The following is a 24,950-nucleotide window of genomic DNA, read 5'->3' on the forward strand; positions in this document are numbered from 1 at the left end:
CTTGCTTCCTGAAAGCTCTTAAAAGATTATCTCTGATTCTAGTACTTGAGTTCTTACTTAACAGATTATTTGGAGCTTTCTAATAAAAGGGCTCCACCTAGTGGAGCAGTTCAGCCATTCAGTAAGACAGAGGGAAGCCGGAAGATTAAATCCTTTATGCTCCGGCCTCACATTGGTGGCAGTTTCAGAGAAACCATGTTTACTCTGACATGCATGCTGCCTGGTTTTCACAGGCCTGACAGAAAGGAAGACGGTGAAGATGCTACAGACAGACGGAAGTACTCTGGGATCTGCTACGTAACCGCAAGGCACTGACTATCATCCTAGTAAGATACCAGAGTGGTTCCCCTCTGTGCAGGACTGATACATGGGGGCCCTCACTAGGCTTTGGAAGAAAATGGTCTGAAGGTCATTGTTATCCATAGTAACTAGGACAAGTCCAATACTGTGTAGGTGCTTAATGAATGCTTGCTGGAAAAGTTCACATATTTTTATAAGGACAATACAAATGCTATGGTTGAATCACTTTTTAAAGAACTACACAGAAATCCTTCAATCACCTGTGATTCCCTTCCCTCATGACTGGGTATGGGACGCTCACAAATGCCTCAGTACCTCCAAAAAAAAAAAATCAAACTTTGTTCTTTAGATGTTCCCATTTATACTCTCCTTCTGCAAGCATTTACTGAATGCTTCCAATCTATACTAGTTACTGATGGGTTAAAAAAAATCAGAAATATCAAAATACCAAGAAATTCCATTCGTTTAGACATATTCAAAATTAAAAACCAATGTCCACTGCAGACGAGAAGAATCAATTTGGAATGAGAGAAGGGGAAGCAGAAACCTTAGAAGCGAGCACATTAATAGCAGCAAGATGTAACGATCCGTGTCCTTTTAACAATGGAGCAGGAGGCAAAATCTGGAAACCCTGAATGAAGGACTGCCCTCAGCACCAGGGCCACCCGGGGCGACCCGCCCCACAGCAGCACGGGGGCCGTTAAGAATAAGCAGAGTTTTTAATGCATGACGCTTCTTGCAGAAAAAAGTTTTATAATGCTGACAAGTCAAGAATATGTTTGAATATAGAACAGAAACAACAGCTACTGTATAGCACAGGGAACTACACTCAATAAATTATAATAACCTGTAATGAAAAAGAATTTAAGAAAGAATATATATATGTATAAAAATAACGGAATCACTATGCTGTACAACGTAAATTAACACAACATTGTAAACCACTTATACTTCAGTTAAATAAAAAAAGGATGCATGTTTGAAAATTTTCCACAAACTATGATCGAAGGAATCTTTGTTACGGCCACTTGTGTCTTTTAGAAAACCTGCTTGTTTAGAACCCGCCCTCTGTGACGGTTCGACCAAGCAAGGCATCGCTGTAACAGCTGAGATGCTAAACGCTACACGTGGTCCTAAGCTTTTTCCCGTGAAGAGACGGCAGACGTGGATGCGACCACCTGCGGAACTGAGGGACAGAGCTGTCAAAGGTGACCTGCTGTGTCAACAGCGTGACAAGGTCACCACCATTTCCCTTTTTTTTTACCTTAAGGGTCTTGAGAACTTACCGCCCAGAAGAAACTGGCTTCGGCGAACCAACATTTTCAAACAGTTGGGCCTTCGCTGCCACGCTGTAAAATAATTTAAAAATGCAAACTGCATTAAATCCATTAGAAGATCATTCGGCTCAAAGTGAAATGCAGGGTTATCAGTTAACCCAAACAAAAAATGGTTAGTTAAAAACTGTCCCCCGAATGTGACCTGAATTTTAATTGAGTGAAGCTTTAACATAGAAGAAATTTTCAGATCTAGTCTCTGACTCAGAGTCCAGACTATCATAAACCTACAGCCACCTCCTCTGGGGATCTTACTGTTCTCCTTTTTTGTAACTCAGAAGACCATGGGAACAGTAAAAAGGAACATTTTTTTCTCCCGACTCTGCTCCTGGAAGTAATGTTGCTGACTCTGGTAGGGAGTCATATCAACATGACAAAAGAACTGGTTTTTATTCTGATAATGAAGACAGAACTAATTCTAAAATTGTTTCATATATTTTTAAAATATTTGAACACAGTCCCTATAAAGCGAAAAGAGAAAACTCTGAAAATACGGCCAATAAATACATTTGTGGCTTCAAATCTTGTTTCACGTCATGAGGAGGGAAGGGCACCTGGATGAAAAGATCAGACCACGGGCAGAGAGTGGAACAATGACAACTAAGGCACCCTGGGCGATTTGTAAAGTTTCTGCATTTACTAGAAGAGAATATAAAATTCTTTCAAAGATTTTTTTTAACTTTTTTCTTTCTTTTTTGGGGGTGGGTGGGGAACTAGGTATACTTATTTACTTAATAAAAAATTAATTAATTTATTTAATTAAGTTACTTATATAATGAGCCCAGGACCTTGTGCGTGCCAAGCACACCCTCTACCACTGAGCTATACCCTCCCCCCGAATGATGTTTTAAGCTGAATTTTTCAATCTTATTTCTTTAGTTGACAAACTTGTCTTCCAGAGCCGAGCCATTTGATAATCTGAAGGATCATTTTACACCTAACACAGAACATACACATCCACTCTCTACAACTTAATTTCTACTTTAACTATCAGTAAAATCACAAAACAGAAGCTCTTCCCTCTCCCTCACAAAGGACAGAGTTTATATTCTCCAATCTCCATCGACATATTTGGCTTAACATTTAATTCCTCTCAAGGGCTAGACTGGACACACTGGGGAGCAGACAGATTCACAGACTTACCTGTCTGCACTGTGGTAGCCTAGAGAAGGCTAGATGTGAAACACTCTCTGAAACCAAAGGGCCTTGTCAAAGAAAGGGATGAACGAAGGAGTTTAAGACACTGTTCTTATGGAAACAGGCTTCGCAAAACGCCTTACTGGACTTTCAGCGAATAACTAAACTATCAGGAGTGCCAGCGTGTTCCCAGTGGGCATGGCGTAACAGAAATAAGAGCAGGAAACTCTGGGAAGAACCCCAGCTCTGCCACTTATGCGCTCAGTATGCGTGGACTGGCTCCCCGCCTTTCCGGCCTTAGTTCTGAGCATCTCTAAAACTAGGCTGGTACTGCCGACTGCAGGGGGACACTGTGGACCTTAAATGGAACAGCAGACCTACAGACGCTCAGTCACGGCTCAGGTGGCACTTGGAAAAGCTCAGCCGAAGTCAGGAAAATGAAAGGAAAGGCAGAAAACCTTTCCCCTTGGGAGTCTGCTTCCCTGTTGACCAGCTCCCCGTCTTCCCCTCTGTGCCCCTTTCTGTTTTCGTCTGCACACCCGACCCGGGCAGCCTCTCCACCTCCGGGCCGTCTCCTCTGATGAGAAGCACCCCTTCTGCCCTTCACGCTCCCTGTCCTCTGTGAGCTCCTTTAAATCAGTGAGTGAGGACTCGGGGAGCAGAGACCTACGACGGAGATGGGGGGAAACCGACCCTCAGCAGCTAGAAATTGGTTCTATTTCTATCAAAGAGAGACGGGGCAGCGGGGATCTGGGGTCCCCACAGCTGAGTGGTGGATGTTCGGCTGTTACAGGAAGGCGTCTAGTTTCAAAACCCAAAACTGCTGTATCATACATCTCATTTCAAGTCCTTAAATGAAGCCATGGCTCTGCTCCTAAGGAAAGTGCCTCCCATGAGATTTTCTATATATTTCCTGAGGGTACTCGAACTTTCGTATCACTTGTAGAGGAGGATCGGGTCCTGCGGAAGCTGACTGCACCCTCTCTGCAGGTGAGCACCCGGCTGTGGGAATCCTAAGGGTTCTTTCGCACCTGCCCAACCCCCGTGTATCCGTCCCTGGGAGACACAGCACATGCAAACGCCTGTCACTTACACGGAGCCGGGTCGCTGGTAGCCATTGCTGGAGGCAGTGTCTAGCCTTAACCTCCTGCACATTTTTGGAGGCAGGTCTGGGTTTGGTGGGGCTTTGGGCGTCTCTTTGGAACCTATGGAAGTTAAGCTTTGAATGGATCCGCTGTAGCTCTTGTTTCCTGAAAAGAAAGCCAAGAAAACAGGCAAGGTGCTATTAGACGAAGTAATAGCAACAACACAGTCCCTGCGCATAACAAAAGGAGGCATTCTCCTCTGAGCCCAAATGAGAAGGTACCGAATGTTCTCTGAGCACAGCCGCCCATCACTCAGGGAGATCACAATCCACAGTAATTACAAAGACATCACCTCACAGAGATGGAAGGAGCCAGGAAAAAAGTCACAGCACACAGGAGTCTAAAAAATCCTAGCTCAGGGACAATGCAGGTAAGCATTGTCTGTCCCTTCCCGATTCATCTCTCCCTCCTTAATCATGTCGAATAATCCAGCAGGAGACACGGACACAATGACATCTTACCTACCTGGCTCCATTCCGCTTACCTTCAGCGGCCGAGATGGATCTGAGAGAGGAAGCAGAGGCTCGTTTCAGCCCTGAAAGCCCGTACGGCCCCTTCTTGGCCAGGTCTATGGGCGGTGGGGACGCGTCCCCCGGGCTGGCGACCGAGGCAACACTCTGGCAGTCGGATTCGGCATCCGTTCTGGTTGCATCTTCTCTAGAACTTGACTCGGGACTAGTTGTCCAGAGCCCCAGGCTCTTCTGTCCGTTGGAAGGCGACGGGGATACACTCCAAGGGATCCCTGCAGACTTCTCCCTGGGCGGGCAGGAGGCGGACTTCGTGGTGCTGTTTTGCTCAGAGGAGTGAGAGGAAAGTGACTCGATGCTCCCCATGGGTGTGCTGTCCGGGCTGCTGCTGTAGGAGTCGCCTGGCGGGGGCGGGAGAGAGAACAGCATCGCCAAACCCTCCTGGTCTCCAACTCACCTGACCGCACTGAAGTGAGAGGGCCTTACCTGTGCTGGAGAAATGCCCTCAGTTCTGGAGAAAAGCTTTTCAACTATGCATTTGAACCCGGTGAATGCATTTTCCCACACTGTTCAAGGGAGGTTTTGTATGTGCCCTGTCCCTATGAAATAATGTTACTTCTTGAAGCATTAGTGGGTTGACCTGAATTCAGACAAAATTTGCTTCTGAAACCGAATTCACAAGGAAGAGAAGAGATTCCTTGAGACATTATAAGAAAGCCATGGAAGGGGGGATGTTGAGACAAATTTCTGCCTTCTTTCACTTTTCTGATCTGAAGTGATTCTGGGTTAGAATTTATCCAACTTCCTCCTTCATTCAAAGGCACCATTAAATGTCAGCTGCAAATTAAAGCTGCTCACCATTTTTAAAGAAAGGATTTTCTTCTCTTCCTGCTTAGAATATAGCAACGTGAGAAAACTGGCTATTTCATGGGGTGTATTTTTTAATGTTCCTGACAGTAATGTGTAAGAAAAAAAATCACAGAAACTAATAAAGTATTCAAATACTAAATCTCATTTAAAAATCAGTGCTTTTAAATACTGACAGTGGGAAAGAATTGAGGATGAGGAGGAAGGGGAGCATTAACTAAAGTGAAAATGGCCAGTTTAACACGTGCTTTGGTCTCAAGCTGCCACCCACCTCATGATGGTGCCTGGCCCAGAATAGTAAGTAAGTGATAATGTGTGATGCAGGTTTTCTTCTTTTCTCTTTCATTTGGACACTTTGATACCCAAGAGATGATGCTTTAAGAACATCATGTGAAAAAGGAAGGAAGAAAAGGACCGCCTGGGCCAGACTTTCTTCCTGCTTTGACAGCAGGACAGAACCTGCTACAAAGTAGCACCCAATGTACTTAATCAGTTACAGAAAAAAAAAAAAAAAACGGTATCGAGCAAACTAGTTTTTCCCCCTTTGCAGCAATAATGAACTTGCTTGTCCAAGGTACCGTCTAACTATGCTGACTGAGAATATGTCAATGGGGGAGGAGGCAGATGTGGGGGAGACAGCATCAGTATGAACAGCCATTTCTACCTAATTACCAAGAAGGCGAGATACAGCTGAATGAACGAGTCAAGCACCTGGCCGAGGCCAGCACACTTACTGTCAGGTTCTGCCAAGCACGGAGTGTACCTCCCCCTGGGCTTCCGGGAGCCTGTGGAGAGGCAGATGGCACGTGTCCTTCGGGATCCAGATCGAGACTGAGGCTGAGGAAGAGGAATGCTTGGGTCTGGGGCAGTATGAAAAATCTGCATGGAAGAAAAATGGAGCGAGGCCAATAAAAGGGGGAAACCGACACCTTCCTCATAAAACAAGCACTGAGAGTTACTAAATTATCTTAGAATTATATGCTACTCAGATCAGTTGCATAGCAAGAGATGCTTGGTACAAAACAGTAAATATCCTGGGGCAATTATGACTTTCTTTTCCATTTACTCTGAGTAATGTTCCTCCTCTGGGTTTTCTTTTTTATTCCTTCCCATTCTCCAACTGGGAAATTCAGAAGATTTTCCAATAATTTTAAGAAGGGTTTCAAATATTAACAAATGTCTATACTGAGACATACTGATTCTTTTTCTTGGGATATTCTTTTTCCCCTTCATGCTGAACATTCTGTATCGATTTCCCAGCAGAGCAGCCCCCTGCTTCTCAGGAGAAGGTGTTGGCATGCTGTTGGCCCTGAGCCGTCAAGGAACCTGACAAGTGGCAGGCAGAGGTCCAGCGGAGCTCCAGGAGGCAGCCGTGCACTCCTGGGTTGCGAGAGCACTGCCAGCCTTGGAAAGGCGCAAGGATATTCTTCTACAGTCATTAGAAAGGGGCTGGGGAAGGAGGGAGGCACAGCGATTCTCTCACAAGGACCAGATCTGACATAAACGCATCACCATGCTTAGATCCTTTATGGCTGAGTTTGCTTAATAATCTAATCATTTTGGCTTCCATAGTCAATTCTAAGATCTATTTTAAACAAATCCTCCTTAGGGACTGGATATAAAGAGGATTTCAAGACTGTTCCCTGATTTTCTGTTTCTTTTGTTTAATTTAGAATGTTAGCTTTGCTGTGTAATAAGGGTCTAACTCCAAAGAGATAAAAAGGCCAAAATAGACTTAACCACAAAGCAATTCTAAAGAATTTTCTGAGTGTGAGCAAAGAATAACTACATAAATACTAAAGAAGTTTCTTATCTTGACAAGTAAATGATGTAGAAAGAAAGGAAACCATCTACCTGTGGGATTTTGAGAAGCACTTACAAACTTGAAAAAAAAATAAAAGAAAATCACAAGTCCTCATGAGGAAGTAATTTATACAAAATTTGTAAGAATTTCACTCCATAGGAATCCAAGATCACAATGTGAAGATCACAGATGACACAAATGCAAAAATTCCTTCTGAGAAGCAAGATAACAAAATATTATACTTCCACAGGAAAATTTAGCCTACCTTTTCATAGTGTTCTATCAGAATTTCAACCACGATATTCTGAAACTTAATATTCATCATGGCAGCCACAGTTTCTTCCTGTGCTCTCATTAGAGTTGGACCAAATATGACACCCAGGTTTGAGACAGTCATGAGATTTTGCTGGCTATGTAGTGACACTCTGCAAATAAGAGCAACAAAAACATTTTAAGTTATGCATTTAATAGTTATGAGATGTCCTCATCTATCAAACTGGTGGCATAAAATAGAAACATGTCATTAAAGACTGATTTTCCCAAATAGGTTCAGCCACTCCCAATTGACATTAGTGGGCAGAGTCTAAAAAGATGTAAAAAGTTAACATTAGCCCAATTAAAACATAATTACAAAGGTTAATCTATTGGAGGAAAAAAATCTTGATTTCCTAAATTGAGTACAGTTGCCCTAAAGAGGTTACCAGCTGTTTGGTATTTCCTACAGTCCTATATACTTATTTTAGAAAAGATTCTTAAGAGGGGACTGGTTGTCACCAAACATACTATTAAGAACCTACTTCCAGGCATTTTCATAGATAATACTGCATTTAATCCTCCCAGGAAGTCAATTTGTCCCATTGTACAGATTAAAAAAAAAAAAAAAGAAGTTCTTAAGGTAAAAATAATGTACTTGAAGTCACAGCAAATTAAGGGAAGAGATTCTGTTTCAAATCAGATCTCCTGACTAAATCAAGAGTCCTTGAGCTCATCCATCCACCCACCCATCCAAAACCTTCCTGCGTGCCTCCCTAGTGCTGAGCACTGTGCTAGGCAAACAGCATAAGACAAGGAGATACGGTAGCCTCAGGGGTAATTTGAAAAGGAAAATGAAATGAAAAGCTTCTGACATTACTGACCTTAGCAAAGTAATCCAAGTAAACTCTCAAAAATGACTTTGCCTAGTTAACTAATTTAATTTGGAAATTGGATGCATTCTTAAGAGGAAACCTCATTTATTTAACCACTCTTCTAAGTTAACCATTGCATTTTCTATCTTACTCCCAGCCAGGCTGTTAGGACGTACAGTGCTGGGACGGAGCACAACGCAAGATCACGTTTATGTCTGACTGAGTGAGTGAGCGTGCACACTACCTTCATTCTAGCAGCAAAAGGAAACTTTTTACCAGGAATCCAGGACTCTGGATTATCCAAGCAGTTGTTGGTGTAAGACAGGAAGAGCTGGCTGTCCCACTGACTGAATATTTTCCCTTGTGCCCAAGACAGCACTAGCTACGAAGGTTCTTGGTTAGTATAAGAAGAATTTCATTCTAAGTTCCCGCTTTATACAATCATATGTTATATGTTAATTGCTCAATACGCATTAGAGAATCTACTAAGTCATCTGTAAAGGCAGTGAGCCTGTCTGGATTCAAAGCTTGGGTCCCTCCGACCTGGAAGCTGGGTGCAATCAGCCAAGTTATTTACTATCTCTAGGCTTCAGTTTCCTCATCTATAAAGTATAACAACCCTCAGAGCAGGGTTGAGAGAATTAAATGAGTTAAACTGAATAAAATGTGACCTTAAAATAATATTTTTCTATGTAATTAAATCAGCTCTAGGTACACTTGCTAAAATGTAAATTCTAGAAGTTTAAGTAACCTAGACTGTGATTAATATTCAGCTCACTGGGAATAAATTGAGAAATTGTAAACAAAAACTGGTTTGTTTTGAAAAGAAGAGGTGGTGAATGTGTTGTTCAGAAGATGAACTGTTTTCATCACCCATCTTCTCTTCATTGACTGTCCTTTCCGCTGCGCTAGTGAGGTGGTACAGACCCCTGCCATCCCGCATTTCAGCCAGTTCTACACCTCACTCCCTCTGGGGCACGAAGCAAAGACCCAACTGCACTTCTAAATACTTACAGTCTGAGTCATAGGAGAGACCACAGATGGCCACGTTTTACAGACAAAGTATTCTCAAAAAGAAATCAACGACTGATACCATGTCTAACACTGATTGATGGAGATTTGGAACCAGTCTTGGATCCTTTAGACCACTGGCCAATCTAGGTCACTCATCTTAAATTCTTTTGAAGCCACTAAGGTGGCCAGGGACCAAGAGTGTTATTAGTTGTTAATAGTTTACTTAAGTAAGTTACTGGTGACGTGGACACACATTTTACGGCCACTGCCCAGTGCACGGAGATTGACCTCTTACAGGTTTAAGAAGAATTCAGGAACAGTGGTGAAGGTTGAGCAAAAGAATTTTAAGAACTCTTCAGTGACCAGATAATCTCTGCTATTTCCTGTATCAAATTCATAATTAACGGTAAGGACTGTGTTCATGCATAATTAAGCAAAAACATTTTACGTGACATTCATGAGGCTCTAAAAAAAAGTCCATTTTAAAAGACTTTACTAACAAATTTGCTTGAATACAGCAAGAGATGCCCAGGAAATACAATGTGGTTAAGTTTCACGAAGAACTCAAAAATATAATTCAAGACTACGTAATTCTGACCAAGGATAATGAATCCTGGTTCATTAGCTAAAAGAGGTGTTGCCACAAGCAATAGTTAACAATGAACTGGATGTCATTCCTAGTGGGTTTCCTTCTTATTTCAAGGGGTGGGGGTAATTCATGTTATCTCAAGGCCTGCAAATTAAAATGAGACACTAATATTTAGCAGTATCTCCAATGTGCACAGCTCAAACGAGCATCAACTGGGTCACCACCTGTAGCAAACAAGGAAGAATAAATCATTTGATTGCAAATAGTGGTTCTCATTAAGACAAAAAAAATCTATTTTTAAATGAGGCTGTGGGGGAATTCTTATGCATTTGGGTTATTGTTTCCAGCAGAATGGCAAAAAAAAAAAAACTTCTGGATTAAGTGTGTACGTATGTGTGACTCTAGACAGACAGGTCTGTGATGGTTAATGTTACATGTCAGATCTGCTAGGCCACAGTACCCAAAGACTTGGTCAAACATAATTCTATATATTTCTGTGAAGGTATTTTTTTAGATGAAATTAACATTTAAATCAGTAGACTTTTAAGTAAAACAAACCACCCTCCATAACAGAGTTGGCCTCATCCAAAATCAGTTGGAGGAAAGGACTGAGATCCCCTGAGGAGGAAGAAATCCTGCCTCCATACTGCCTTGGATTTGAGCTGCAACATCAGCTCCTCCTTAGGTCTCCAGCCTGCCCTGAAATCAGCAACCACAATCAGGCACCCAAGTCCTTGCAATCAATCAATCTCTTATATATGCATATATGTACGTATACACACACACACACACACACACACACACACACACACCCTACTGGTTCTGCTTCTTTGGAGAAAACTGACTAATACAATATCTATCTATCAAGATTTTTAAATACACAGATGAACTAACAGGAGAGTCAGAAAAATCTTCAAAGACCAAGAGATACCATGCCTCTGGAGAAGGAAGCTAACATTAGCACGGCAGGGGTGAAGCTGCTGACCCTACTAGAATAGAGAGCTGGTCTTCAGAGCTAGAGCTTACAATGCAACTACAAGAATTAGGAAAGAATTAAATACTCCATATATTTTTAGGTTGACATGTAAATTTTTCATCGTTAGTATAACTGGTGCAAAGGATATAGTTATTTGCGTATCCCAAACACACACAGGCACACACTCAAACATACAGATGTATCTTAAAAAGAAACTGCCACATCCTGTTTCAGCACATTCGATGGGACTCATTACAGTGGCAATGCTACGGCTCCATCGCACCCTTTAAAAAGACATAAATATACTTAAACTTAACGGGGGAACAAGGAGTTAAGTGAACAATGTTAAGTCAGAGAATTACTTGACCAGGTGCTTTATTAAGATGTCCAGCATCTCTCTGTTCTTCTCCGGCAGTTTGTGCACCAGCGCGTGCACAGCCTCCACCCGGTAGTTCTGGTCGTCAGATTCTGTAACATAAAAGGTTGCAAATGTTTGAATTTTAATTGCATTAAAATGTGTACTTAAACGTTAGTGATTGAAACATCATCACCACTTCCACCTCCTGCCTGTAAGTCCTGTTCCATGTGGTGAGTATTCTCACTATCGTTTTTAAGGCTTAGAGACATTGAGTAACTTGTCCACAGTCTGAAATTAGTAAGCAGAGAAGGCAAACAGACCCAGCTCCACCTAATCCAGACCCAAGCTCTCAGCCCCTGAACTGTATCCTTCTGTACAACCATAACGCATCTCCGGCTTGGGTTTCACCGCACAAGGACAGAATAAAACCTTTAGCCAGGTGAGTGATCCCAGCAGTTGTTATAAACTGCCTCATGTGCGAGGCACCGTAGTGCTCTGTCACACCGAAACCTCCGAGTGACTCCATCAGATCAGAGGAAGCGGGCACTCCTTTCCAGAGTTTACAGATTCGAGGACAGCAGGGAGTTACTTTGCTGCGGTGTCAGGATTACTGCGCGCACAAAGGCCTGGTAGATTTTAAGCCTACGCTGACAAGGGTAAATCTGAAAAGCCAAAAATCATCTCAAGCAAGTCTAGGCTGCAAGGAGAAAGCCACGATGCTGACATGCCTGCTGGAGAAACTTTGAAGGCTTCAGAACAAGGGACCTATTTAACATTCTCTTATCACGATAAACAAATGCTGGGGGGACTGTCCACCCGAACCAGCCCTTTCTCCAGAAAGTGCCCAACACATAGGGTTTATATTACTGGACCCCCATCTCTTCTGGGTGTGGCTGCCTGGACGTGAGGTGGAGAAACAGCCCAGCTGTGGCTGGGCCAAACATGAGGTCTCTCCCGGGAGCTGGCACGGAGACAGACACCAACACTCAGTCTGCGGGACGTGGGAAAAGGCAGATCGTGTAAAACCAGGCAGATCATGACCAGATGTGCTTCAAAGCCAAGAAAATCTGTCAGGAAGGAATGTGGCAGACATGCAGCAAAGAACAGAAATGAGAAACCCTCCAAAGAGAGTGGGGAGAACCGGCAGAGGATCCTGAAGTTCACGGTTCCTGGTGCAGGTCACGGAAGGCATGACCCATCCTCTGCCAAGGATGCAGCTTGAGACTCCCCTTCGTCTCTGAATAACTTCCCCTTTTTCCTGAGCTGCACTTCTCTTGCTTGAAGCTGAATAATACCAAATGCTACTAAATGTTACTAGTATCCCATACAAAAGATGAATTCTTAGACATATTATCGTGGTAGGGAATATATGTTCAGTATTTGCCACAGAAGTGGAGAAAAAAAAAAATCTTGCGACCTGCTGTTTGCATCAAAACAACCGGCTCATTGAGCCATTCCTGTTAAGTGGATCAAACACAATTTGGTACAAAACAAGTTTTTATAAGAAAGAGTTCTAGGTTAAGAATCAAAAAAGCTGGCTTGTAGTCCTGATCTTGTCATGAATTAACTAGCATCCTTGGACAAAGTCACTTGCCCGCTCTGGGTCCTGATTTCCTGGTTAATAGAATGAGGTTGGATTATATGTTTTCTAAGGTTTTGCTCTTCCCACGAAGATAGATTATTGTAAAGAGGACATGGGGTGCAAAGCTTTCAGGAGAAAGCTAAGTAGTATAGATGTTTATGAGATCATGGGGTCAGTCGTGTATCCTGGGCTCAAAACCAAGGTCATTCAACGTTATCGGACACTTTTATCAGCAGATAACGTTTCCTGTGACATTACAATGTGTGGTAATAAACTAACGCAGCTGATTTCTTTCTTGGATTGTGAAAAATACTCTTGTTACAGTCACACCGCATACATCTGAACAATGAAGTGACAACTCCTAATCGTCACTAGTTGTCGCCATGGGCTTCCACGGCGACCTGGTACTTTGAGCTCAATGTATTACAAGGACACACTTCAAATTTCTCAGTCTACGTGATTCTCACTGACTCCTCCTCCCCAACTCCCCACAATTTTTGAATTAAACCTATCTGTTTATATCACATTATGGCAGTCACAGATCTAAAGAAATAACATAGATATGTGATCATCACCAATAAATATCACATGAAGGGAAGGGGACTGATGGAAGAGCTTGTCGCCTGCTAAAAATATCTGACTCTTTCTCCAGATTTAGGAATACAGCATGTGAGGATGTGTATGCTGGGGGTGGTCACATAACTGCCTGTATTTATTTGCAGCAACCATGAAGTTGCTCTTGTAAGAATCTGACATTCATCAATCAAGCAAAATAAAATTAGAATAATTCCTCACAGCTCTTTCTAATCACAGAATACTTATCACCCCAATGAGGTCTTCTTAAGTAACAGATTATTTTAGTTCATTCTGCCATTTCTTATTTGCTTATAGACCATGTTGTAGGCTATTAAGTATGAGTGACAATTTCTTAAGCAGTATGTAGGAACACGTTAACTAGCAGGTTTGAACTTACACCTCTAACACAGCACAAAACCACAGCAATTACAGTCTGTCCAATGGAAATGTACTTACTAACAGCAACAATAAAATCTTTGTGTAATTTGTAAGTCATCAGTGGTTCCGCAAGGCACCTACAATGGAGGATGAAGCACATTTTAGAATGGCAGCATCTTCTGATTGTCCCTGAACTTTCAGGGCTCCTTTAAGAATTGAGCGACTAGATGTATGACAAAGTCCTAGCAGGGAGGCTGCAGACAGCTCTAAAAGGCAGATTTCAGAGACACCAATGTCCCTTAGCATCACTGTGTTACAAGGGGAGGCTGGGAGACAATTTTTCTTGGCTCACAGAACTAAAATCTCTCTCGGATATGGGGGCAATAGTTAAAAACAAACAAACAAACAAACAAACCTTTCCATTTCAATTTTGTGTATTGAAAACCCTAATTCAAAATAATATGAAGCAGAAATTATTATTTAGTATTCATAACACACTGCAGCCTTTTTGGTTTATTCTTTGAACAACCACACACAGGTTCCGGAACACTAAACATAAAGGTCCCCACCCTGTACGATGCCACCGTAAGTGAAGGACCCGCGCCAAGGAGTGGAGCTCACGGAACCCAAGGTGACCGCCGAGGGGGTGGCCGAGCCATCACACAAGGGCAGCGGGAGCCCAGCCCCCTCACCTGAGGTAGTTCTTCAGCCCACTTGTTATTGTCTTGTTATCCCACAGTTCAATGTCAATGTCCATATCGGGAGGGGATTTGGGAGCTGAAAGGAAGGAAAAGAAGATGTTTAAACTGTGCAATTCGAAATGTCACCCTCACCATTAAGGAAATGGACACAAACATAGGTAAGTTAAAGAGAGGCATTTATTTCTTAGAACGCCGATGGAATTAACCTCAGGACAGCTGTTTGCACGAGGTGGTGCAAAGCCCACTCTGACACTGAACCTCAACGATTTCGTGTGGAACATAGTTTCTCATGTCACATGTTTGCTAATCGCTAACATTGCAGAGCATTTACTATGTGCCAGGAATGCTTCTAGGTGCTTTATATGGATTAACATACCAAATCCGTACAGCTCTTAATGAGGCAGGTGCCATTATTATCCTCATTTTAGAAATGAGGAGGTGGAGGCACAGAGAGGTTAAACAAATTACCCAAGGTCACAAAGCTCTTGACTGGCCAAGGGGCTTTAGGATTCCAAGTCAAGCAATTTGAATCCCAGCATCCATAAATCTTCCTGTACCTCCAGCTAATCAAAGGATACTTGAGGAAAAGCCCAATATTGTAAATAAAAGGCCCCCTCTCAAATTCTGACTGTTCATCTATCATAACTGGGCATTAAAAACAGGATACAAATATTAATAATTTTAAATATGACTTGAAAATACTCAGACAAGCAATAATCTAAATCTCAAGGAAACCTATGGTTTGGACTTTCTATACGAATACAAAAATTAAGTAACTGGCTTCATCCAACACTTACAAAATGTAGTGTTCATGAGTTTCTGAACCTTGGAGTTCACTCCTCCGATTCGGTAAAGGCCTAAAATGGTGATACCTGATGAGAAGGAAAAATCACAGGAAAGCAGCTTAAAACACAGCTTCCCAGGTACAGAGTGTGAAAAACTCAGACATATGCTTACCTAAAATTTGAAAGCTATGTATCCACTTTCACAGTGTCACTTTAGCACACCTACCCTGGAAACACCCATCAGACATACCCTGCTCAGAGCAGACACTGAACAGTGATTTGAAAGTCTATGAAGAGCTTCAAAGCGGCAAAGCACACCTGCCTATTCACCACTATGTGAATATGAAAAGCACCCCAGATGGGAAAGGATGGCCAGTATTTCTCATATCCCGTTCCCTCAATCATGGGAACGTTCAGGGAAGTTCAACACTTCCACAGCACTGACAGCTTCATTTTATTTTATTTATTTCATTTTTTTGGACAAGTTCACTTTAAAGGTGAGGAAACTGATTCCGAGAATTTAAGGAACCTACTTAACTTCTCAGGACTTCTGAGTGGGAGCACCAGAATCAGAATGCAAGTTTACAGAGCGCCAGAGCCCAACAGGAGTTTTGCTTTAGACTAGCTTCCCCGGAAGTGAAATAGGCAAACAGAGTGGACTTCAGGACAGAGGTCATGACTAGAGGGGAAGAAAGGTGCTGAAGTTGGGACAGTGGGAAATAATGCAGGGAAAGAGGAGAGCTGAATTCAAGCTCTTTAGCAATCTTAACGTCCTAAAGCTTGGGGAAAATAATAATAATACAGCGTCCATCAGTAAGAAGTGAAGCGAAGCTATATTATAAAAATTCATTAAAGTATGTTGATAGTATGACTCTGGTAAATTCAAGTTCAAACTACAGCTATTTATGTGCTTGGATAATTTATAATTCATATATTTCTTAAAGTTAACCTCATGTTAATAACTAAATACATCCCCATTTTCTAAGCAGCTTCGACGTCAGAAGGGACCACATGACAGGGATGGTGTACCCGTCAGGCAACACTGACCTCGCGTTTCCACAGCTTGAATGCATTTTCTCACAAAGTTGAACCCTGCTTCATTTAAGTACACTGAAAGAGAAAGAAAAATCATATTAATTATTTATGCTGAACTTACATTCCTGCTTCAGCTGGCTCCATTGTTATATGACTTGATGGCAGAGTGGTTGTTACTAAGCTTATCAAACATTTTGGTTGGCATCTGAACTCTTATTTGGGGGTAGAAGTGAAGGAGGGAGGTTCACATTCCCCAATGTTTTCATATCAATTTGCTTAGTTAGAAACTGAGATTTTTCACAGAAAGGAATAGGTTAAATTGATCCCATCCATTTTCCCTAAAATTAGCAGTATCATTTACTATATATTTTTCCAGATGATAGAAGCAAATGCAATAAAAATAAACTTTTACTGTGTGTTAATAATTATGTTACAAAGCTATTCACATATTCCTTCCCAAGAGACTCTCAAAACAACATTATGAGGTAGAGAGAAAGCTCTGCAATCTTAAAATGATTCATCAGAATGCTGAAAACTTAGTTTTTCTTTGTTCTAAAGACCTAGAGCCACATTTTAACTTGGTTCTCCTGAATTCAAGTCCAATGTTCTTTCTACTGGATTTTGTATCATGCTCGAAATAATTCAAAATAGGTTTAGGTCCACTAAAACCCCTTCAAAGATCCTCCATTGCAAAATAGCAATTTATTTTCATTGCTTTTTGCCAGATTTCCTTTAAATCTATTCAAAATTTCTTAAGGTTTGGGGGCCAGATCAAATTAGATTACTTGTTTAAAGAGAAAGGATTTAAGAATACCAAAGAACATCCAGAGGATGAATTCAAAAAATTTTTTCATACTATAATGAAAAATTTAATCCCCGATGGAAATACGGTATTTCTTAATATTCCCAAATAATATAAGAGGACAATTCAAACCAATAGAAAGTGAAAACTGGCTTCCATTTGAAGATGGTGGATTAAACACATCCATGTAACTATACAGATCCACAGACGAAAAATATATACCAAAAAATTACGTTACAAACTTTTTTAAAGGGTGCCAGGGAAAGTTAAAAGACTGAAGAAATCCTAGAACAGAAAATCACTGAAACTGAACTGACTGAAAGTTTTGAGAAACTCAAGATGAGAAATGAGAAACCAACAAGCTAGAGATACTGACTTGGAAGACTATTATGTGTTGTTAGGTGAAAAACGCAGTCTGGAGGACAGGATGACCCAATTTCTTAAAACATAACATTCGAGGGTATCAATGTTTCTGTCTTCCTAGGAAAAAGCTCTAGACATATCCACGCAAATTCCAGTAAGAAAGAAAATGACAGAAGGTAGAAACTGTCATTTTTACTCATTGGATTTTGTAACTGATCTTTCTGAAAATTGGTTTTTAGAAATAAAAAATAGATTTAAAAATGCAAAACTGTCAAAACTAAAATAGATGTTACCACCAATAGAAACTGGCTCATTTATATTTGGTGTGTCCCCAGTGCTCTAGAGGTCAAGTGAACAGAATTCAGTGACTGCTTTAGGTGAACGCAACAGACAAGAAGGCTGTTCAACAAGCATCTTACTAGCATTGACCATCTACATGAGAGGGAGCTTTTGGGGGCAACAAGAAGTGATTGGTTTGCTTCCAATAACCCAAAATGTCAAACACAGCATTACAGTATATTCAAATAGTTTAAAATGTTTATTAAACACAGGAAAACAGGTGAATGGAGAGGTAAGGAACCAATGATTCATTTTCATCTTTAACAATAAAAACTGAGCCAAAACACGTAACCCTGGTAAAAATGATACACTAGCATCTTGTAATAATTAAAGCTGTAAGTTCCTGACATTTATACCATTTGGTTCTTGAAGTCACATTTTTCAGCTCTTCAAGAAAAAAGATTAAAAGAAAGAGAAAACCATTTTTCAAAAAAATTTCAATAAAACCTGCTCTTGGTTAAATAACTGTGACATACAAAAACAGACTTTCTCTAAGTATCCATTTTGAGAAAAATAAGCAGTAATCAGGCTCTGTCTTGAAGGAATACTGGGGTATTTGGCAGCAATCCCCCGTTCCATCCTAATAAACCCGTGTCACAGGCTCATCATGGAGAAGAGAACCTTACACCCAGTCTGACCGCTGGGTCACTCCATGGGTGCCGCTGTCCTGCTGTGTCCATCAGTCTCGGGCTTTAGCTCTCCCCACACGAGTAAGTAAAACACTATCAATCAACTCAGAGACGTGAAAGAATATACTGTGTTGGCAAAAATCACCATGCACTTTTGTTTTGTGTCCTTTGCACGTGCTTTGCGATTGCCTGAAAGAGTACACGGAGGTCCCACGATGCAGAGGGAGCACCCAGTTTGGTTAGAGCCAGGGAAACCTGGGGTTCTTACTGCTCTGCGACGGAAGTGTGCCTGTTAACTCTGAGGGACTCTGCTTCTTTCATCTGTAACATCAGGGGAGCAACCATGCATACATTAAAGGGCTCTAGTGAGATGAAGACAAAAGCACGTGAAGCAGTGAAGATCATCAATGGCACAAACCTAATTAGATGCTAGTTCCCTTTTCCACGCGCTTGCATGCACACATCGCTGCTTTAGGATGAAAGAGACAGCAGTTACTCTCCCACTTGCTAGCTTTATTACTGGGCACAGTTTTAATCTCGCTGCCTCAGTTTCCTCTTCCATACAATAAGGACAACAGCAGTGTCTGCATAGGGTTATTCACAGATGAAACGCGTTAACATCTGCAAAGCTCCCAGAATACTGCTTGGAATACGGTAAGTGCTACGGACGTTTCGGCTGTTGGCCATCGTCATCTTCACTGGCTAGAGGAGGATGTGAAATCTCCATGTGTAAATCACACCTACGAGGTAACTCTGGGCTTGGCTGAAGTCACTGGGCTTGAGGGACCCTCTGCCAGGAGTGTTACTCTTCAAAGAGGCATCCTGTGTTACTTATTTTAAAAATACCTGGAGCCAGAGCAATGATCTGTTTCTTTCAACAAATGGAGATCAACGGTAAACCACTCAGGCACTGTGAATCTAGCTGGTCACTGAAGAGACAAGTTGGATATTAAGATACATGTCCTTTTCGTCTCATGAAGCTTCAATAAATCACAATGAACAAACACATCTTCTCATCGCAACTGGACTCAGATCACAGCAGCCCGGGATTACGGTCCATCCATATGTGCTGGCCCTTCCTGCGGGACAATTCTGTTTCTCAGTTCCCTCTAAGACAGGCTTTGCCCTATGGTAGGCACTAGCCAACGAAATATGAATGGAAGTGACAATGTTTTATCCAGCAGCCATGAAGGGCTGGCATGTAGTAGCCTTCTCCCCTCGGGCACAAGATCAACAATGTCATAGACAGAGGTTACTCCATGAACGTGGGTTTGAGATTAAAAATATAAAGAGACTCACAGCTGAGCTGAATGGACATACAGCATGATCAAGAAACGAACCTTTACTGTGGTTAAGCCTCTGAGACCACAGCATTACCCGGCCAGCTCTGATCTAACGATGCACAACAGTTTGCTATGGCAAAAAGGACTAAATGAAATAAAGCCAATCCCACATGCTTAGCTCTTCCCTGCTTAATTGAAATGTATCTGGGGGGTTTTTTTTGTTTGTTTTTTTTAAGCTACTGACTTGACAAGTCTTATAAAAAGGCAGCAAAGGGCAGTAGCAGCAGTGCCCCACCAGGGCTGCCTTACAAACGACCACGCAACAGTGCCTGGCGCAGGCGCCCAGTGCTTTCTGCTGAGCTCTCTCTGTCTCCCAGTGACTGACGAGGAGCGGTGCTTCTGCGGGCAGCCAGCGGCGAGCACGTTCTGCAAAGGGCACTTGCCAGCCTTCCAAAGCCACGAAGGGCTTACTACACTTAGTATGTTGGCGCTAATGAGAATTCCACAAGAACAGGTCACTATAGTTTAACAAAGACAAACAGGGGAACGCCTTCATATCCCAATGAAAGGTCAATGGAAGGAGTTCTCCCTACGTCAGATCACAGCGTTACAGGCTGACATCACGGTTCTCTAGTGGAGGGCAAGTGCTCGAGGGGAGCAGACCCCTCAGTATGAAACATGGATCGACCGCTGGATCAGGGCTCGGGGCCGGGCCCAGAGCCGGCAGCCAACAAATGCTTAGTGGTGGGTGGCTTGCCAGTCACTGCTTTGTACCTGGCTTCCTCAAGCGCCCTCTCTGACGGCTTCTACGAGGGTTGGAGCTTATCAGCTAACTTTGGTCGGTTCCCTCCCAGGGCCCTTGCCCAGTGCCTGTATCTCTCCGTAGAGAGGACCAGAGGGACAGGCAGAGCACAACTACCACTAACTCCCCGGCACTGAAACCCGACAATCCTGTAACCTTAGTGATCCTTGGCCTAAGGGTAAAGCAGGAGAAAGGCTGACTTAAAGAACTTAATTTATTCAATCAAAAGTCAAGTATAAACATTATTTTTTTCCTCCAGAAACTATTCAGGACTAAAATTTTTATTGAAACCCAAATAAAGTTTCCATAAAGCAGTTTAACAGCACAAAAGCTATTAATCTCAACAGAATTCAAACAGCCATGAGGGGAAAAAAAAAAAGAAAGGAAGGAAGGAAAAGTCTTCCATACATCCAACAAAGCCAAAGTCCTTGTACCTTCAGCTTCCTGGTCATTAAAAAGCCAGATGTCATCTACTTGTATTTATAGTACACGCTCAGGGTTGTCAGAACAAAGCAACACTTCCTTATTTCCATATTAGCATTCCTAATCTTGCATTTAAGATTAAAAGGCCCTCATTATAGATAACCAGTATTATACTACCTGTGGCTTAAACAGAAAAAAAAAAAGAGAGCATTTATTGACGTTCGTCATTTGCATAGGACCTTTTCTCTTCTAAAGGATGAGCAGTATGTGTCCAGAGCTCTGGCCCAAACCGGTCTTTCCTTCTGCTCTGCTCTGCCCATGAAGAGAACCCACTTCCGGGTCTCAGTGGTGAAAACAAAACTGTTTGATCAGAGGCCTTGAGGAGAACGTACTGAATTGAAGGAGGGGGATGTAGTTTAGGGGAGCCCCAAAGTCTTACAATGTCAAGAAAAAGATACAGTGGCGTATTTCATAACCAGAGGAGTATCTGTGGATTTCACATCCTGCGACTGACCAATGCTCTAGCTTTTTAACTTGATGCTTTTTCCATAAAGGTGAGTCAAACTTTCCTTCTCCACTGAACGATGCTAGTCTCATTTACGGCATCTGTATTCTGACGATGATCAACTAAGAGTAATGACAAAGTGGGGAGGCTTCTTCAGGGTAGCCTTGTAAAGAGCCTTGACACTGTTAAGTCACAGCACAGTTTCACGCCTCACGTCCGTGGTACATATTCTCTGTATATTCACAGTACGGTCCTACCTCAGGACACTAGATAGTTCTTATTCTGTTGCTTTTAGGGTCTTCAGTGAAAACACAGACACACAACTACTTCCAGTGGCTGACATTTGAAACAATTTTTTACCTGAGTTTTATATTTTACCATCCTAAGATACGTTATTATCTGCAGCAGTTCAAAAACACAAATACATTCCTAGCAAAACTGAATTTCCAAAGGATAACAGGAACAACCAAAGATAAACGGAGTCCCTCTGAATTAGCAAGGCTATACAGAAGCGCTTCTCAAGGTGGGGAATGAATCAAGGCTGGTACTGGCTTCAGATACCAACTGTGAGAGAAGTTACAGACTAAAACTGACATAGCGTCACTCTGGGGGAGAGTCAAGTGTCACAAAAGGGACACAGATGTCAGAAAACCAAGATGATGTGCAGAGAAATGGTGGAAGGGGCCAACATAAAGATACAAGCTGCTCTGAACTCATAACGTGATGAAATTACATGATTTATTCAAGACTTGAGAAAGAGGTTTGAGAACTTCACAGTCACTGGAATGTAATTTTGAACTGAAACAAACACAATTCTGGATGTATCACTAGGAAGAAAAACGCAATGCTGCTCTTCACAGCGGCATGTGCCGGAATCTGGAATACTGTTGAGCATAAAGGTATATCCTGTGCATCATTAAATTGCCAGAAAGATAGTGGCTGCTAAGACACATGATAAAAGAGAAAGCGGTAAAGTTAGAGCTTGAGCAGGAGATTCAAAGTTCCATGAATACATTTGAGGCTTTGATGTAGTAGAATGTTCAAAATTACATGTAAGAAAGATGAAGTTCTGAGGACCTGCAAAGCCCTTTGACGAGTCTGAGAGACAGGTCATTCCAGGGAAAGGCACTTCATTGCATGCTGGAACAAAGAGTGTTGAGAAAGTCTTGCTCATGCAGATTGGCAATGCCAAAAAGTCCACCCCACGGCAATGGGGAACTTAGTTCTAGAAAGTGCATTCAATTCTGTGCCTCCGTTAGTCAGGGCTTCTTTTACTGGTGGCATAGACCACAGTCCTGACTTTTAAACAGAGTGGTGAGTCTGTTCAGGTGAGCAAATTTCAATCTCCAAGAATGTGTAAAAACAACCAAAAACAAGTGTAATTTTGGATAACTTGGCTTTATATTAGTGCAGCAAGACCTTCTGAAACAACTACACAATTTCACATGTAATTTATTTAGAATGTTTAGAATACTTAGAAAGATGTTAATTTCTGCATCTACAAGCACATTTACTGATTCCAGAAGTGGCCTGGTGTTAAGGAAGATTATATTTGCCAGAATCACAAATTTGTCTTATTAGGGTGCTGAATTTGAGAGAATAAAATTTACCAGCTTTGTGATTATAACTTGGCATGTCTCAATGAGCTTGGTTGATTAAATGTGCATTGAGAGAATGCTATCAAATTTATGAAAAAATAAAGAAGTAAAAATGACTTACTTTTAACATTGGTATATGTATAAATAAGAGCTGTTAAGTTGATAGGCTTAGAAAAAAATTATGGCTGAAGACAAAATAATAAAAATGAAGCTCAAAAATAGGGTTAAGATTTATAACTTCAAGTGCTACTGTTAACAAAGCAAAGGTAATTGAAATATTCCTTTCTATGATCAAAATCTCCCCCTGGGTAATAAAAGCCTCGTGGCACTAAGAGTAAGAAGCAGAACAAATCTGTGCTACGCACACATCTCAGGGAAGGCCTGTGTTTGGAGGAGAGATGGGGTCTGTCACAAGGAGCTCAGAGAACTGGGTAGAAAACTCACACATTTCCCCAGAGCATCTGGGACACGATGGAAACACACGGACTCTCGGACAGCTATTGTCTGAAACACACACCGAGGGATGATGACACACGGCGGCACAGCGATGTTTCTGGGGGCTAAGACGACAGAAGGATGACCTCCAGAAGGGTGAGTCTTTGCTACATGAAGAGGCACAGTCTCCCTCCATCACAGCCTAAGGACATTGGACAACTTTCTCATTCACATCTCCTACTTATGACAGAAACTCTAGTTTCAGAGGCGCATTTAAGTATCAAGTATATTCTGATTGCCTTGTTCATGTCCTCATTCGAAAGCCCTATTCAATATCCTACGTATGTCCATTTGTTTTCCAAGAAGGACTTGTCCTTGAGTACGTTCAATTGAATTTGAAAAGACTACATGCTGCATGTGAACAATGAAACCAACGTTGGAAAACACATTTCAAACTCTACTCAGATGCAAATTATACCTCAGATTACTTTTTCGGTAATTGTTCAGAATGAATATTCAGCAAACCTCTTATCTGCTGGTTAATGTTTCTGTGATTAGATAAAAATGGGCAATGAAAGATTTTCTCCTAATCACTCTTTGATTAGCAGTAAGGAAAGAAACACAAGAATAAAAACATGGATTTTTTTAACTCTTAAAAGGTATTTTAAATCATGCATTCCCTTTTGATAATTTCTCAAATTAATTACTAGGAAGCATTTCATTCAGTTAAAATAAAAGGCTTTTGCATACACTCAATATTTATGACTTTCAAATGGGTACTTTTCCAGTTTTTCTCTCTACTCCATTTTAACTTGCATGTTAATAACAATCCAAAACTCAGGATTAATAAGGCTGTTCTAAAAATAAATTTAGGCATCATGAGAGAAACTCAAGTGAGTTAAATAAAATTTGAAAGGGCTTTAAAGGATATATACATAACCTTATAAATATATGAAAATTAATTTTAAATGTCAAATAATTTCATAACATAAAGTACTTATGAAAATATCCTAAACTAACCAAGGATAAAGGGTGGCAAATAACTAGAAAGTCTACATATATATATACACACACACACATAGACAATTTATGACAAAGGAGTCAAGAATATATAATGGGAAAAGGAGAGTCTATTCAATAAATGGTACTGGGAAAATTGAACAGACATATACAAAGGAATGAATTTTGATCTCCACCTTATAGGACACACAAAAATCAACTCAAAACAGATTAAAACTTGGCTATTAGACCTGTTTTCTAGAAGACAAAATAAGCTCCTGATATCAGTGTTGCATGGAAGTTTTGGATCTGACACCAAAAGCAAAGGCAACAAAAGTAAAAATAAACAAGTGGGACCACATCAAACCACAAAGCTTCCGCACAGCAAAGGAAACCATCAACAAAAGGAAATGATGCCCTACTGAATGGGAGAAGATATCTGCAAATCATATATATACGATAAGGAGTTAATATCCAAAATATATAAGGAACTCAAACAACTCAACAGCAAAAAACAACCTAATTTTAAAAATGGGCAGAGGATCTATAGAGATTTTTTTTTCCAAAACAGACATAAAATGACCAACAGGCACATGA

General features: G+C 41.4%; 1 protein-coding gene across 4 annotated transcripts in view; it reads right to left on the minus strand.

The window, feature by feature from the left end:
• Positions 1-24,950, minus strand: part of ARHGAP42 (Rho GTPase activating protein 42) — a 244,582-nt gene that overhangs the window by 10,353 nt on the left and 209,279 nt on the right. For all 4 annotated transcript variants that reach the window (XM_072968920.1, XM_072968922.1, XM_072968924.1 and 1 more), the window contains exons 13-22: positions 16,188-16,250; positions 15,153-15,227; positions 14,347-14,431; positions 13,733-13,791; positions 11,123-11,228; positions 7,320-7,479; positions 5,985-6,129; positions 4,401-4,784; positions 3,865-4,021; positions 1,587-1,649 (exon numbers count right to left, since the gene is read on the minus strand). In XM_072968920.1, the coding sequence (XP_072825021.1) occupies positions 1,587-1,649; positions 3,865-4,021; positions 4,401-4,784; positions 5,985-6,129; positions 7,320-7,479; positions 11,123-11,228; positions 13,733-13,791; positions 14,347-14,431; positions 15,153-15,227; positions 16,188-16,250 (1,297 nt within the window). The remainder of the gene's footprint in view (positions 1-1,586; positions 1,650-3,864; positions 4,022-4,400; positions 4,785-5,984; positions 6,130-7,319; positions 7,480-11,122; positions 11,229-13,732; positions 13,792-14,346; positions 14,432-15,152; positions 15,228-16,187; positions 16,251-24,950) is intronic.

Source organism: Vicugna pacos, chromosome 10, assembly GCF_048564905.1.
Source record: "Vicugna pacos chromosome 10, VicPac4, whole genome shotgun sequence".
In the NCBI taxonomy this organism is placed as follows: Eukaryota; Metazoa; Chordata; class Mammalia; order Artiodactyla; family Camelidae; genus Vicugna; species Vicugna pacos.